The 16,330-nt window shown below is 41.8% G+C and overlaps 1 protein-coding gene across 1 annotated transcript in view; it reads left to right on the top strand.

Moving 5' to 3' along the window:
• The window catches only part of luzp2 (leucine zipper protein 2), a 144,026-nt gene that overhangs the window by 75,639 nt on the left and 52,057 nt on the right, over window positions 1–16,330 (top strand). Inside the window, exons 4-5 of the mRNA XM_053422666.1 lie at window positions 1,332–1,413; window positions 6,562–6,624. Coding sequence (XP_053278641.1) covers window positions 1,332–1,413; window positions 6,562–6,624 — 145 coding nt within the window. The remainder of the gene's footprint in view (window positions 1–1,331; window positions 1,414–6,561; window positions 6,625–16,330) is intronic.

The raw sequence follows: 16,330 nt of genomic DNA, 5'->3' as shown, positions 1-16,330 counted from the left end.
CATTATGTTAAACAAATAATGAATGCGGCGCCAGGCTTCATACAGCATGAATAAAATCCATGTTGAGTGCTCCGAGTGCTCATAGGCCACTGGATGATGCTACATAATAAATATACACATACTGTGATCTTCTCATTGACCGAGAACAAAGAGGCGCTTTTCTTTTATGATGCTTCATGTATCAGTGCTTCTTAAGAACAACTGGCAGCACCTGAGCCTTTACATCTCAGACACTGTCACACTAACACTGATGAATGTGGAATTGTTTTCTGGGATTAAGAGAAAAAACAAATGTATGTAAGAACTGTTTTGAAAGCACAGAGGAAAACGTTTCAAGCCAAATCAATTATTAGTTTCAAATCTGTGAACGTGTAAATGAGGCTTCAACAATTCAACAAAAGCAGTTTACAGCAGATTTGAGCAACAAACACGTCTGTCAAACACTAATTGTGCGTTTAATGATGTGCTAATGTTGCCGTCATTCATTATGGAAGCTGCCATAATGAATGACAACAACGACTACAGAGTGGAAACCTTAATATTATTGACAAATTAATGCTTTTTGACGAAATATGTGAAACTTGACATCAATAATTCAATATTCAACACTTTTATGCCTTAGAACTATAATGTTAAGGCTTTAAAATTGCATGAACCTTAGTTTATCCACTAAAAAATGACTTTGCACACCAAGTTCGTATTTTTTGCACATATTTAAATGTGTTCTTGAAAATTTGCTGTAGGAGACTAAAAGGAGTTTATTCCTCAAAATGAGTAAGATTTTGTGGTCTTCAACTTCTTCAGACAAGAATAAGAAAACATTGGGTCCATTTAATCCTGAGAAGCTCTTCTGATTTAGGACTCCAGAAATGATCCTGATCGATTCAAGTCTTTTTCAGGATGTCGGTGATCCATTTTGAAATGCTACCAATCCTGAAACCACATTTTAAAAATAAAGAAAAACCTTTGTTGGATCCAATTGATCCCAAACATCTGAAACATGAACCTCTTATAAAAACGTGAATGACTTCAGAGTCATTGTGTGTGTGTGATTGACACAATGGTAATTGTTGCACATTTATTTTAAAGGCGGGACAATTGTGGTTATAAAAACATGGAGTCTATATGTAAACACTTAAAAAACAATAACCACAAGTCTTTTTCCACAGAAGTTTAAAAGACTGAAAAGTGTTTTTCCTCAGTCGTGGTCCTGATGTGCAAAGTGTCTCCGGACATGTTTAAGGAAGCTGCTCCGTGGCAGAGCGCTGGAGACCTGAGAGAGCGTGAGGAGGATGTGCTAACACAGTTTCCCCCCCCCCTTCACTTGACAGAGAGGAGATGAAGTCCCTCCAGGCAGCCCTGCAGAAGCAGCTGGATGAGGCAAACGAGAGAGCGGAGAAGCAGCAGGCCACGGTAAGACAGCACCGACCTGACCATCAGCATCCGGTCTCCTCTAACCAGCCGCGTCACCTGTCACACACGGCCCCGGTGATCCGCCCTCGTTACGCCGCAGCCACCTATCTCGCCCCCCCTTCTCTCGCCCCCTCTCTCGCCCCGTCTCTCTCCCCCTATCTCGCCCCCCTTCTCTCACTCTGTCTCTCTCGCCCCCCCCCCTCTCTCGCCCCCTCGCCTCGACACCTAATTGAAACTCTCAGAAAGACGGAGCAAAGGACTTGTCTCCTCCCAGCCTCCGCGTAAATTGGACTAAAATTGGACAAAGCCATTATAACCCCTGAACATGTACTTATCTATTATGTATGTATCTGTCTCTCCATCTACAATATCTACATGTCCATCTTTCCCCCCCGCGCTGCCCAATGAACTGTCACTTTGCTTCTTATTAAATTTCTCACAGGTATCTCCAACAATCTGGACGATTCAATTTCAGCTAATCACTAACCTCGATAACCATCTCCCAGAACCAGTGGTTACATCATGACAATCGCAAATTCAGTTTGACCAGTAGAGCAAAAGCCAAATATGTTTATGTTTTTCATCGATATATAAAACCGAGTGTTTCTACAGTTTCGACAAATCCAACAGAGTGAAGCGTCTTCTTTCCTCCAAGATGTTTTTCTTTCTCGTCACTGTCACGACTGACATTCCCCCGACTGAGCTGTCATTCACATCATATCAATAATTTATCCTTATGCATTATACATGTTTTAACCAGTACTCGGATTAAGAAGCTCAATTTGTTGCGTGAGATTAAGTAGTTTTAAAGTGTTACATCAATATGTTAGCGGGTGTTTAACACTTGAACTAAATAACATTAATAAAACAGTTGAATCTGATTCGTTTTGGCAGCAACAGCCAGTATTTAAGGTGAAAACTGTAAAAGCAGAATCCCTCGTGCGTGTGTAGTTTCTATATTTTCGTCATCATATTATATTTGTATAGCCCATATTGTGTTGTCCTACATTTGTGTCTTCAGACCTATCAGAGAGTTCACCTCATGTTCTGTCACCAAACCCCTAAATCAGGGGTCTTCAACGTTTTTCTGGCCAAGGTCCCCCAAACTGATGGCGAGATGGAGCAGGGACCCCCTACTATATAAATTGCATAAAATAGTGTTTATATTATTCTGGGCCTAGTGCCATGTATAAACATAGCTACCCTGTTATTGTACATTCAATACTACCCTTTTGGGTAGTAGCATGCTAACATTAGAAAGGTGGCTCAGACACTTCGCAAATCCTCTCAGACTTATTTTTCAGTTACAGTAATGTTTTTTTTACATTGTACAGCGTCTATTTCTCAGTAAATTTAAAAAATAACTAAGCAAACAAAAGTCAAACAAACAACTTTTAGGTACAAATACGACCATCTACAGAGTTTGGTCCGCCATCTTTTATTTTTGAGCTTCGCGCTGTTTAGAGGTGAGCATAAACGCGATCTGATTGGCTAGTGCCTGTGCTGTTGTATTTGCATGAAAGGTGCTGTGAACCGGTGCGCAGCTTGAAAGAGCTCCTGTGTGTAGCTGAATGTGTGCATTGCTGACTGAAAGATAACGTCTTCTTCCTAAATGTATCCGTTCGCTACAATATGTTGGATTCATGTCAATGTGTATCTAAAGACAATATATACAGTTCTGGTTCTGAAGACATGAATTTTGTGTGAAAACATTTTTTGAAAAATTTCGCGACCCCCCTGCAGTACCCCCGCGAACCCCCTAGGGGTCGCGGACCCCCTGTTGAAGACCACTGCCCTAAATGACACATCATCATGACGCCCCTCTCGCTGCCCTGACGGCTGCAGGAGTGGATTCAGGGTATTTTCCGTGCACGCTAATGAAAAGCTTGTCTTGGCTTCTCGTGCACACTCGGGAGGTTTGACTCTGACATTATGATCGACAATCACAGTCGTCTGCGCTCGGCGAGATAAACAATAGTTCGCCAACATCTCGAGTGACATTCGTGCCATTTTTCCTCCGACCAGTGACAAATCCCAGTCGCTGTTTTTTTTAGTTTATTTTTACGATTTGAGTTTGACATTTATGTTCTGTGAGATGGAACTCGTAACAACCGCCGAGCTCGGAGATTAAAACGAGCACGTAGGCGTCATGCAAATGCCACAGTCGTTCAACAGAGCAGTGAAACGCTGTCTCTGCCGTCCAATCCGTGTCCGCTCACCGCTCAGTGGGAGAACAAGGCTTGTAAAATCTAATAATCCACAGAGAATCAACATGAGGAACGTCAGAGGCGCCTCGCTTGCGAAAATGAAAATGTTAACCGCAGCTTCTGACGTGCAGAGATCATCAAAAGCACGGATGGAGGGAGAGGATGGAAAAGTAGAAATAGGATAAGTGTTGAGAAGTGGACGTCCAACTAACAGGACTCTGTGTGAGGAAGGAGTTCTGGTGTGTGACGTTATTTTTATGATTTCTGCAGAAAATATATATTAAAATCAAGAAAGATTAAGATTAATCAAATTCAATTCAACAGTATTCAACTAGAGCAAGTGAATAGTTTGGCTTTGCACATGTTAATATCATCGGGCAGTTGGTGGTGGTCGCTAGACTAAAAAGCTCAACAATACATTATTATGATATTTGGTGCACACACACATTGAGCAAATACAAAATGATTATTCCCATTAGCCTCAGCTGCACTTTGTGATGACTGTTACCTGCTAACATGTTAGCATACTGATGTTAGCATTTACAGAGGTTCCTGAGTGACTGGAGAGAATTTTGTTGTTTGACACATTTTCAAACATTGTATCACTTATTTTATCACTTATTAAAAAAAAAAATTTCATTGACCAATTTATTAATTAATCAATTAACAAGTATTACCATGACTACTATAGACCCTATTTATATTTCAGGAGGAAATTGTCAGAACTACATCCTGTCCAGCAAAACAATTAAGCTAGTTTCATTTTCTATATGTTTTATGTCATATTTTCTTAGGGCCTGAGCACCAATTATCATTAGTATACATATATAAATCACAATTAAATCTACAATTTTCACTTTACTCACTGCTGAACTGCTAATGTAAAGAAGCTTCTACAATATTTCCCCTATATTTGACTTATTTTTACAAAAAACCCTACAAGCTGCACCCAGACGTGTTTGCTATTTTCTCTCTCCTCCATCCCTTCCCTGTGGCAGCTGTGTTGACTGAAACATGAACCTTGATGCTATCATGCTCCGCTCGGGGCTGTGGGTCCACTGGTGGAGCTGGGCTCTCTGCTCCCTGGGGTCCACTCCTGGTATGAGGTCACCAGCCCCATGAATCCTCCCCTCGTTGTCCCCTTGACTCACTGGATGACCTCTCTTAAGGACACACAACAGAAAGAGAGAGGGATATATCTTTTGGGTCTATCTCCCTCTCACACACACGGATAGATTTCTTTCTTTCAGACACATATAGCATCTCTCGGCAGCAGCTTGACGTCTGCAGTTTGTGTTTGAACCTCTGTCTGGCTGCTGAACACCAGATACAGGTCTGCTAGGGGGGGGGGGGCACGCTGAGCTCCCGATGAAAGGGACGTGATAAACAAAGATAAAACTGTGACATGATAAAACATAGGGGCCCCAGAACCCGACACGCATTGGAAGAAAGAGCCAGCTTCTCCCCCTGCAGGAATAAACGAGGTGTTTGCTCCTGCAGGCGGAGAATCAGGGAACGTTTCTGGACATCTGTTAAGAAAAAACAGCTCTGTAGAACAGGAGAGGAAATGCAACGTGTGACAGAGGTTTTTAGAAAAGTCTTTAACGTCTTGATGGGTGGGCGACCCCTGTTTCACTGCAGCGAGGGGCTTCTGTGCCTCAGTCACTTTATGAGGAGCAATGTTCATTTTAAACAAGGAGCCTGGATATACTGCCTCAATGTAAACGTACCAGCACTGGCTTAGATTAAAGACGATAAATCAAAGACAAACACGGGTTTTGCTGCTTGAGGTACAATCACAAACACGTGGTGCATATACAACACATGCATGTTTCATAATTTACCATATTATGTGATGACAGTAATGAACAAATGAGTTAATGCTGCACCAGAAGGTTCTTTCTCTCGTTTTTTTTTTAGCTTTATATGTTTTTTTTCATAATTTTCTCCGGGGCTGTGTAGCTACAGTGACTGAACATGACCTTTGATGTTATCGTGCCCGGTCTGGGGACGTGAGTCAACCGGTGCCGTCTAGTTTACAGCTCCCTCGGGTGCACTCACTACAAAGTCGGGATGAAAAAATGTGACTTTGAATTTTGCCCCCCCTCCAGAGTTACAATAAAAAGGGATTTATTTCCTCTGTCGGTTTATGAATCATTTGCTGATGTAAATACCCTAAAAATGCGAAGGTAAATGTTTGTGATTTTAAAGATTTACTTCTTCAGTGTTAATGGGCTTGGAGCTCCAGGGATTCATGACTCTAATCTGTATTTTAAACATTTAATTTATCACATGATTTAACGATTAACATTGTTCCATGAAAACAACAATTGTCATGCTAAGAACGACTCTCACTCATTGTCAGCAGCTCTTTCTCTTGCATTTAGTTTTTTTAATTATTATTTGTCGTTCACTTTTCTCTCACTCATTCTCAGCTCTCTTTCAATTTCACTCTTTCACTGCCAGTTTTCTACGGCTCTGCATCATGTGGGGAAATGCTGCATTGCCATTGGTTGAGGGAGAAAGGAAATGGATTGGATTCTTTTGGAGGGAAGTAGGAGCGCTTGTTTTGATGCAGCTGATGTCCCTCATTAAAATGCAGCACAGTTGTCGTCAGTTAGAAATAACACATCGGTGTGAATCAAGATTTTAATACGATTAATCGTGCAGCCCTAATTGTTCTTTTTTTCCACCCCCCCCCCCCCCCCCTTCTTGTCCTTTACCACTGGACGACGTTGGATCAGATCCCCGCGCTGCCTTCTGATAATTGTCATAATTGCCTTCATTCAATGCATTTAATTTCACGTACGCTGCCTAAATAGGAAAAACTCCACGTCCATAACCGTCATTAAATATGTTCAGTAAATGGAAAATAACACAGTGAGGCTTTAGATCCACTCTCATCTTCCTCTTTCTTTTTTGTCCCTTTTCTGTTTTTCAGATTAAATTTCTCAAAGTGGAGATGGAGAAAAAAACCAAAATCATCAAAGACCTACAGCAAGAGGTGAGTCATCAGAGAGTCGTGGAGGCAACACGCAACAAAAGATCCCTCTATTCGACCTCGTTACTTCTCTGTTTAGATTTTTGTGACAGTATATTATCATAAAGGAGGAGTTTGAATCTAATTAACCGTCTTCTTTGCCTTTTCCATTTCACATGGTGATTTTTTTGAGTGGGCGGGTCTTGTTGCCCTCAGTAAAATCTGGACATTCGCTGGCATGAATATGTCTTCTGAGCACTTTGTAATCACCGGGCTGTGTCTTTGAGAAGTCGTCTTTCTTTCCCTGCTTCTTCCCGACGGTTGAACATCAGCGTGAAATAGTTCATCTGGAAAGATTTTCCTCCTTGATGCCGAGGAGCTGACACGGAAATCTGACATTTACTGCTGACGCCTCAGACAGCTTGGAGAAGACAAAAAAAAAGTGTGTGTGCCGGCAAATGCCATTGTGGCTACGCTGACAACATGTGACTCCACATTATCTTACCGCTTGGATCGTTATCTGCAGGAATGGAAAAAAAAAAAAAAAAACACAACCACAGCCGAACCAGCAGCTCATTAAACGTAACGTGCAGTCAGTGTTTTTCCTGTAAGTCATTTAAAGTTGGAGGTTTTCATTGTTAACTTTGGTTTGTGTGACGTCGGCTGCGTCACGTGAAGAAGGAGAGAAAAGTAAACGTCAAAACAAAAGTTCCACAGACCAACAATGTGACAAAGGAAAGGAAATCACTTATTAATCGTATATCTAAATGTGAGACTCGTTTTCAAACCAGTGTCTAACCTCAGATTTATTGACTCCATCTCATATTATATGCAAATACACTTGTCTGCAGATTTTCACTGCCTCAGGTTTCTAGGTGATTAAATTGACATCTGGTATCTTAATGACATCACAAAAGTTTCTCAATTACCTATAAAGGTATTTTTCTTCAACATTAATGGCTTTTAAAAACTTTTCTACAAGAACAAATAACTGTTTGTGTATTTTGCTAATATTCACTGCAGTTTTTTTTCTGTTTATGGTTCCTGTATAAAAAGTGATTTTCATAGAGCAGGCTCGTGAGGCTCTGTAATGTCACACCATGGTCACAGCCGATGCTTGTTTTTCCTGCTCTGAAACTGCAGGCGGGCTTTTTAATCACATCTCAAGATCATGAAAAATGATGATGAAGAGATAGTGAAGCTTACCAGGCAATATCACCCACCGCTGCAGTGAGAAAACGGGTTTTCACCAGATGTTCGAGTCAATTTGACGCCAATTATGACTAAACTCTGTTCTGCTAACTCGATCAAGTGCTTCAAATGAAGAACCGAACAATGACACGATGACATCAAGTGCCTGAGATCACGCTGTTTATAGAAGGAACCTGCCTGAATCCAGGTTTCAGTGGATTTATCAGACATGTGCAAAGATGTTAACATTAAAGTTTGGGTGCTTTCAAAAATGATAAAGCATCAGAGAGGCTTGCACGTGCACTGTGGACTCCAATCAGGGAACCCTTACCGATTCATATTGTAACACTGGTGTTTCATAATGACATAATATATATATACGGCTGTATGACCATTTCCCACCTTTATAAACTTTAGGCTATGTGTCCTGTATGATGCAGAGATACCTAAAAAAATTGATGTTTGGATTGTGCACAATGTCCTTGTCAATCTTCTCAGTGACTTATTCATGAAGGGGAATAATCATCTGATCAATACAACTACTTACTCCATTGCAGTGGGGGCTAATAACCCAACAATATGTATCAATGAGCTTATACATAGAGCAGCACAAAGACAAAACAATTATCATATCCATATTTTTGTGTCACCGCCCTGAAGATTGCGAGCAGCACCTGTTCCCCCGGTCACGTGTTGTGCAGTCTGGTTTGTTTCCAAGCGTTTTGAAGAATGTGCGGTGGATTTTGTGTTACTCTGCGTGTTCAGTTTCGTCATGTGATCCCACGCTGACTCCATGAGGCCGGGCTGACAGCGTCATGGAGGCAGGACCATCTGCTGCAGGACTCCTTGCTGTTCACATAAAAAATACCAAAAGTAGGTCAACTTTGTGTTGTGAATAATTCTCACAACATGTCCTCAGCTAAGTCGTATTCATCCTCAGCTCTCGGAAGTCGCCATAACCAGCGGATTGAATTAAACCCAAGGTCAACACATCTTTAATGTAAATGTCTAAAGGGAGTTGCTGAACTTCTGATTAAGTGGTTCATTTAAAGACAGTCACTTGATTGAAACTGCGATAAATTGATTTTACAACCAAACTACATTTAGAAAGATCTGTACCTCCTCGATTTGAACATGAAGCTGAACAGATCCTCACCCATGTTCTCAATTTGCTTCTGTATCCACAGTAATCACTGTTAATTCTCCAGTGAACCCGGGTGGTGGTGTCATGTCACGGCAGTAATGGGTTTCATCGTGGAATGAGAAATGAATACAGCATAATAAAAGTAGATCAACCTTTAAATAGTCCTGTTGATTAATGCATTCATACGGTAATATCTCATGTAGCAGTTCAATTTGAATGGATTCCTCCATTTAATATTCATGGTGCAGATTATCCTTTGAGGGGAGGTGTTCGTAGTACAGGCAATTAGGAGTCTTAGCCTAAGCTGCATGTCTGTGGCTGGTGGGATGAAGCCGGAGTAAACTCTACAGCGACCAGCAGCTTCCAGCCTGGAACCTTTCCACCGTGAAGCTCCACCGTGCCGCCCTGAATAAATGTCTGTTAATGTTATATATTGAATTTGTCCCTGCATGCTTAACTCCGCCCGGGGTAATCAGAGGTGGATGTAGAAAGCCCTCAGCCATCAATCAAGGGATTTCCACAGCAGCAGGTTGTACATGTTGGCGATACTGCGCAGCTGATCAGTTTAACTGAGTAAATGACCCATAAAGAAAGCCATGATTCGGCTTTGTAATGAACAATTAGGGATTAAGGATTCCTTTAATGCAAACGTCTTGATTTGGAAGTCGTACAAGTACAGAGGTGCTGACGAGGAGGCATAGGAAGGATCCGAGCGATAATGTTTGTCACAGCCTCCTGCTTAACCCCATTTGCATATATCATCTGTACACAATCATCTTTCCTAATGAAAAGGTTGAAAAGCCTCGCAAATGTTATGGTTCGGCAAATGAAGCCACGGTCTGCGTTACACGAGTCGTCCATTGTTGACGTTTTTCAGATTTGTCTCTTTCTCTTCCAGCTCTATGTGGGGGAAGTGTCCTCTCTAGGTTCCAGGGCGCTCATAATCACATACAGTCGGGGTCAGTTGTGGTCAATAAGAAGTCTGGGAGCTCCTCTGACATCTGCGCCCGCGATGACATTTAAGTCGCGGCTACACGCAGGGAAATCATGAGAAACATTTTCTCCGCATCTAATATACGCTTGTGTGAGTTGCAGAGATGCTCTCGTGTGCAGAAAACCAAAAGGTCAAAGGAGCTCAAGCATTATCATTTTACCAGCTCAGAGTTCCGTCTCCTCTGTTTCACTGTAAAACTCTCAACCCTCATCCGGGAGGCTGCTTCACTGCGAACTGACCCGAGGGAAGTTCCAGGTATTTAACCTCTTTGGGTCGTTGCTTATCTCGAGAGTCGTTATGTTAAACATGGAGGGTGTTGACCTTCCAGCCAACTAGTGGCTCCTCTGAGTCCAGGTGTGAATGATCCCATCGATACATCGTGGGCCATTGAGGTCGTCAACCTGAACTTCAGTCAGTTAGAACTGCAGGAGCTTCTTAAAAAGAAAGTCCAGTTGCCTTTGTTCACATTTACACTCAAAACATTATTGTTCAGGTCCCTAATTAACATAAAACAAGTATTCAGGGGGGTGATGAGTAATCCTAAGAAGAAAGAGGAGGGGGGGGGGGCTATGTGCATGTGTGAGAGTACACATAGGAAATATCTCTTTTCCCTCGCCCTCTTCAACATTTAGAGCAGCTCTTATGAACTCTCTATTGAGAAACTGAATATTCACGAGTCAACATCAATTCACTCTTTAAATGTTACCTCGATTTTTACGGTCCTGTAGAAAGAGTATTGAGCTAAACTGAGAACTGCTTCTTAAAGTTGTCGGCCGCATTTATATCAGTGAGGGTGTAATAAATATTTACCCCCTCTTAATATAAGATTAAAGCAACTTTAATTAACATCTTTTTACAACAGTATCAACTAGAATAGCACTCAGTAGAGACTAAACCGTAAATTCAACAAGTTGCTCTCATTAAGATTCATACCTGGAACTTCTTAAAAATATATATTTTATGAATATTGTCCGGATTTGGACTTTTTAATTTGAAGTGTCCCATCTTTTCACCTGGAAGTCCGTGGAAATCAGTTTTTTTTGTGCCAAATCCATCTAAAGTACCAACCTATCTTAGTGAAAACACAATCTTCTTTGTGGAGGTAACAAAAAGTTGACCTTCATATAACCTTGTAACTTATAAATGGAAAGTTGAGTGAGCACGTTGCAGTGATGTGTTATTAAACCGTTTCCTCAGAACTGTGCTCCTGTGGCCTCACGGTGTGAACAGCACTTCCTGATGGAGACCAGAGGAACATCAGGGCAGCTCAGTGTAGCCTTTGTTTACACCAGCGTTACTTTTAAAAATGTTCTTCTATATGATGCCGGATCCCTGTGATTTGTGCGGCGGTGTCGGCGGGGGGGGAAGCTTTATGGCTGCAATTCTCTCTGAAGTCATTATCAATGATTTGCTTGCAGGGCTTATTATGAGTATTTTTTAGAGAGAGTGATTTAGGGACTGACTCGGATCCTGCTGGGATTCATCAGGTTCTCACAGAGCCTGGTAATAGGCTGCTTTGCCACATACTCACTTCCTTGCTGCCGATTCTGATGTTTCCGAGTCTAAAATGTCCTCCTCCTCATTGTCTTCTTCCTTTCATGTCCTCCTGATGTAATCTCACAGACTAAATGGAAGGAAAAATATCATACACCGGTGTGATACCTACCGGAGGAGAGGGAGAAGAAGCAGAAGCAGGTGGAAAATGGAAACTGGTGCCTTATGTTTGTCGAACAGGACAAAGACAAAGCAGATACAACTTTTCTATTTTTCTTTTAAGAACTGATGCCGCATGCTCCCTCGTTCATGATCTTCAGAGGCGTTAAAAGGAGACGTAACAGAATCATAATTTCAGTTTAGTCGAGTTGGTTTTATGTGATTTAAAGTGATTTAAACGGTAACGAAGCACAGCAGCAGCACAGATGAAACGAGGACCTGAAAATGCATATTCAAAGAAATGACACCAAAGGTAATGTTCTCCTGGCAGACGTTAGAAGTTGCTCACACACTGTAAATCTAACGCCGTCTTCCCTCTTGAGACTTTTCTTAATATCTGGGTATTAAATGCCTGGATCCTGCCTCGTGAAATTAACTAACACTGAATGTTTAGTCCCCTTTTTAAGTTATTTCTACACGCAACCCAATAAACTCAACGGTGCTCGCGCCTTGAAGAATTAATAACTTCCTTCCTCCACCGCCACGACATTACTCAGCCACTGCATAAATGCAAAAAGCCTCCGAATGCCAAAGAGGCTCTTATCACGTCTACTGTCGCCGTATGATCACTGACATGCACTCGGGGCAAAAAGTGCACTGACGGAAATTAAGGTCTGGATAAAACGGGGGGTGAGACGGATAATGGCACGCGGTGTCATTTGTGTTGTGCCGAGCAGACAAGGCGATGAACGGGCTGATCGATTGCAGCCACATATCGGAGACAGCAGGCGCGACACGCTACGCAAGAGCAATCGTGGGATCGACTCCCCCAGAGAGAGAGTGACAGTGTTTATTGTAAATTAAAAAGGTTGAGATATATGGCAGTGACAGATTCAAGTGCTGTGGACGGTAATGCCAGCACACAATTACCTACACGGGGGGTTTGTGCTTTATTGACAATGTAATACATCACGCACAGGCATGTGTGTGGTCACCTTATAAAATGGGAAGACAAATATTTGGACTGACTTTGTGGTTTGGTTTAAACATTTGAAGTCAGTCTGGAGATGTGGATCCCAGATATTTAGTTTGTGAACCACTAAGAGAAGCGTTTCACTGCTGGGAGGACGACCGCCTCATTAGCCCCTTACTGCCTGAATTAATTTCCAATTATATAAATAATATAATTATATATAAAATAATATTGGTGTTTTTGGCCTGTCATACAGATGCTAAATTAAGTGGAGATTGTTCATTTCAATATAGCATATACAATAGATATAAATTTAGGTATGAGGCAAGTTAGCGACATTAGGCATAATGGGGCATAACCTTAATTTAACAAATTTTGTTATGTAGATTATTATATTGATGCTGCTTTTGCTTGAAATTAAATAACAACATGTGTTTTCTGTACAATCATTGCTGTTCCATCATCACAGTATTTCAAATACAGCTTAATACCTCAAAATAACTTTGCTGCACAGTCCCAAGGGGCTAGTATGTATTTTCCACTCCGACCACTAGATGGCGGCAGAGTGCTTCCAATACCTTCCTTGGTATGTGTAGTATATGCACCACCAGGCACAATCGTCACCTCGGAGGCATTAAGACCAGAACTGGGTTTGAGGTGAATTTGCGACATTCTTCTTCAAGGGGTTAGCAATCGGACTTATCGACCATGTACATCTCAGTCCAGGCAACACAGTACTCATCTTCATGTATTATCGATATTGTAACGATAATAAGTGGATTGAAAAGTTCCCGTTTAACACAAAGCAACAGTCATCTCACGACTTTAGTTTGGCGGCTGCACACATCAGCCACAGGGTCATATTTCAACCCTGGATTGTGTTATTTGCAGGATTTTCAGAGGCATGAAATTGTGGGGTAATGCAAAAGAAATTGAAGAGTCTCGAAAAATAGAAATTTACATTTTTCTTTCTGGCTTTGTCAATGATATCTTTATCCGTAGATATGAGTCCTGACAGGTTTGCAACTGCTGCAGCTGCAGGCAGGAAACTCTATCTCTCGGAAACACAACAATAATTCTAGCTACATGGCTATTTACAGTATATTCCATGGGTAATGTTTTTTATTGTTTGCATTTTAATGAGGCCCCGCCACACCTGAAGCAAAACAAAAAAAATCTAAATGACTCAAACGTCCTGAAGGATGAGGTAATAAATCCGTGCGGCTCAACCTGATGCACACAGTTGCGTGTTTTGCGCCCACTCATAAAATGATTGTGAACTGACCATGAACTCCAAAAACAAATTGCATGATGTGGATGCAAATTGAATAATCATCATACTCCCACTGTGAGTTGTGGAATGTGAAATGAGCACGAATTTGAACAAATTCATGTTCCCCCTTTGAAAAGGTGAGGAAACAGGAAGCTGGTTACACACATTGTGCAGAACAAAGCTTCGATGTGACACAAAACATTAAAAAACACACATCTCTCTGAAGACACAGGGACGGTGTGTGGACACTTCAGTTACATGCAAATAAAATCAGAACTACAAATCCATGTGTCTCAGGTTGCCAACACAATCTGCAAACACGGCACACGGTGGAACAATAAACAAAAGCATCGCACAACCATAAACCATAAGTGTGAGTTATGTGATCCCTTAACAACATGATCTGGAAACACATGTGTTCAACCCAACAACACTACAATTCAAGGTCTCAGTAGCTACATGATGGATTTCAGTCGGTTAGATGCCACGTCTTATATCTTAAAACCCAGAGCAGTCTTCTTAGCACATAATTGATCTTTTTCATATCGTGTCATACCCTTGTTATGTCACTAGGTGGCAGTAATTCGCGGGGAATCCATTTGGAACCTGACCATAATGACTGTATTTAAAGATGGACAACATGACCGCTCCTCAAAAGTGAAGCCAAAGTGTCTTGATCGCCACCTGGTGGCTGGCTGCATTACAGTTCATAGATCCCACCTCCTCCATGTTAGCAGATGGGACACGGACCAAACTCAAAGTCAATATACAAGTCACTGATCTAGATCCAAGTGTTAATTTTCCTCTGTCGAGTTTGGTTTTAATTTGTTATTTGATGATAGAGTGAAACCTCCTGACTGACAGCGACTGAGCAGATCTTTTGGCTTCATATCTGGACCGTGGGAGGAAGTGGAGATGAGTCGTCCCTCTTACCCACTTCCTGATTTGTGGCTCAGGACTTTCCTCTCGTCTTAAACCATATGCTCAGTCAGTAGGTGACAGTAATTAGCTGTAATGACTTTGGAGACATTCTCAACAGCCATCATCTCTTTACCCACACGATCGATAGCTAATGAGAGTATATGTAATCAACCCCCACCAGAAGTTGTGTTGCTTTAATGCCTCACAACAACATAGTATATGAGCAATCAGCGGCAATTGAGGGTTCTAAGAGCGAATGTGAGGACCAGCCACACAATCAACATCCATTTAGTTAGAAATCCATGATTTCCACTCGCCTGCACCCTGAAGATGAGTCCAATGAAAGAGGCTCTGATTAAGTAAATAAAGACCCGATTGCAGTTCAGCCGATTACAAAGCTGCAGGTGAAAGTTAAAGGCATTTAAAGTTAAATGTGTAGAATGCCCGTTCACTCTGCTGATCCAGCGTCAGACCTGTTTCTCACTGTTTCTCTGGGACGGCTTCCTTCTGTATCTCTCCTCGCGCTTTCATTTTATGACATCATGCTCATTTTGACACCATGTCCAGCACCGAGACCTTTCTGATCTCAGTGTATTCCACATGTAGCATTGATTCTCCCTCCACTGAGGTCAGGGGGAAACGAGCAAGCCTTATCGATGAATTCTGGATTTCTGCCGTGGAAAACGTTAATTTCCTCGGACAGCATTCAGTCGAATGTGGCTCGGGGGGGCGAGCTGTTGTTGGGCTAACAGACTGTGAATCCATTTTCCCTCCTCCTCAGTATCAAAGATGTGTTCAGGATCAAATACAGCCAGATTACTGTCTCCTCATTTGTACCAGGCAAGCCACTGCCCTCTCCTTTAAGAGCACTGTTAATACTGGTCTATCTGCTCTTTTACTGGGGATAAAGAGGGGAGAAGAATGGTGCTGTTGGAATCAGGAAACCATTTATTTAATGCAGCGTGCATTAAATAAATGAGTCTTGACTCGGAGCTAAAACACTGACTCAGTGGCTGCTTCACTGAAATCGACAGAAAACGATGCAGTTGGAGAAGCAGCGGTGGTGTGACTGACTCCTGCATCGTGAGATCTGTGGAGGAGAGGAATCAGTTCTGAAAGAATCTAAAACTTACAGAATAGGTACATTTCTCCTGGTTTATTAATCGAGGGAAATCCTCGATATGTCTAATGTGAATAATGTTCCTATTTGGACCCTGGAATCGAACTCAGCAGAGCGCACACTTCTGGCGGGGGCTAACCGTCCCTTGAAATCCAATCAAGCCACACTCTCATATAGATATCAGTCCCTTACATATGCCAGTTTTTTTTTCCATCTAGATCCATTAATCACTCCTTGGGAATTAAATGAAAATGTCAGAAAAAATTGCCAATTTAGCAAAATTAAAGAAAGTGGAAAACTAATATTCCTGGCACTGCCTCTTAGTCCAGAGGCTTGTGAAGCTGCTGGTTGGATTCACAGACTCCATCAGTTTAGTGCGTTTACAGCTGTAGTGACGCTGGAGATCAGAACCTTTTCATCACTTCAGCATTGAGGCTTGATTCTTTTCTTTCCTTGATAGT

This window comes from Pleuronectes platessa, chromosome 1 (genome assembly GCF_947347685.1).
Source record: "Pleuronectes platessa chromosome 1, fPlePla1.1, whole genome shotgun sequence".
Taxonomy (NCBI): domain Eukaryota; kingdom Metazoa; phylum Chordata; class Actinopteri; order Pleuronectiformes; family Pleuronectidae; genus Pleuronectes; species Pleuronectes platessa.
Note: the sequence above shows the minus strand (reverse complement) of the source record. Positions and strands in the feature narration are given on the sequence as shown.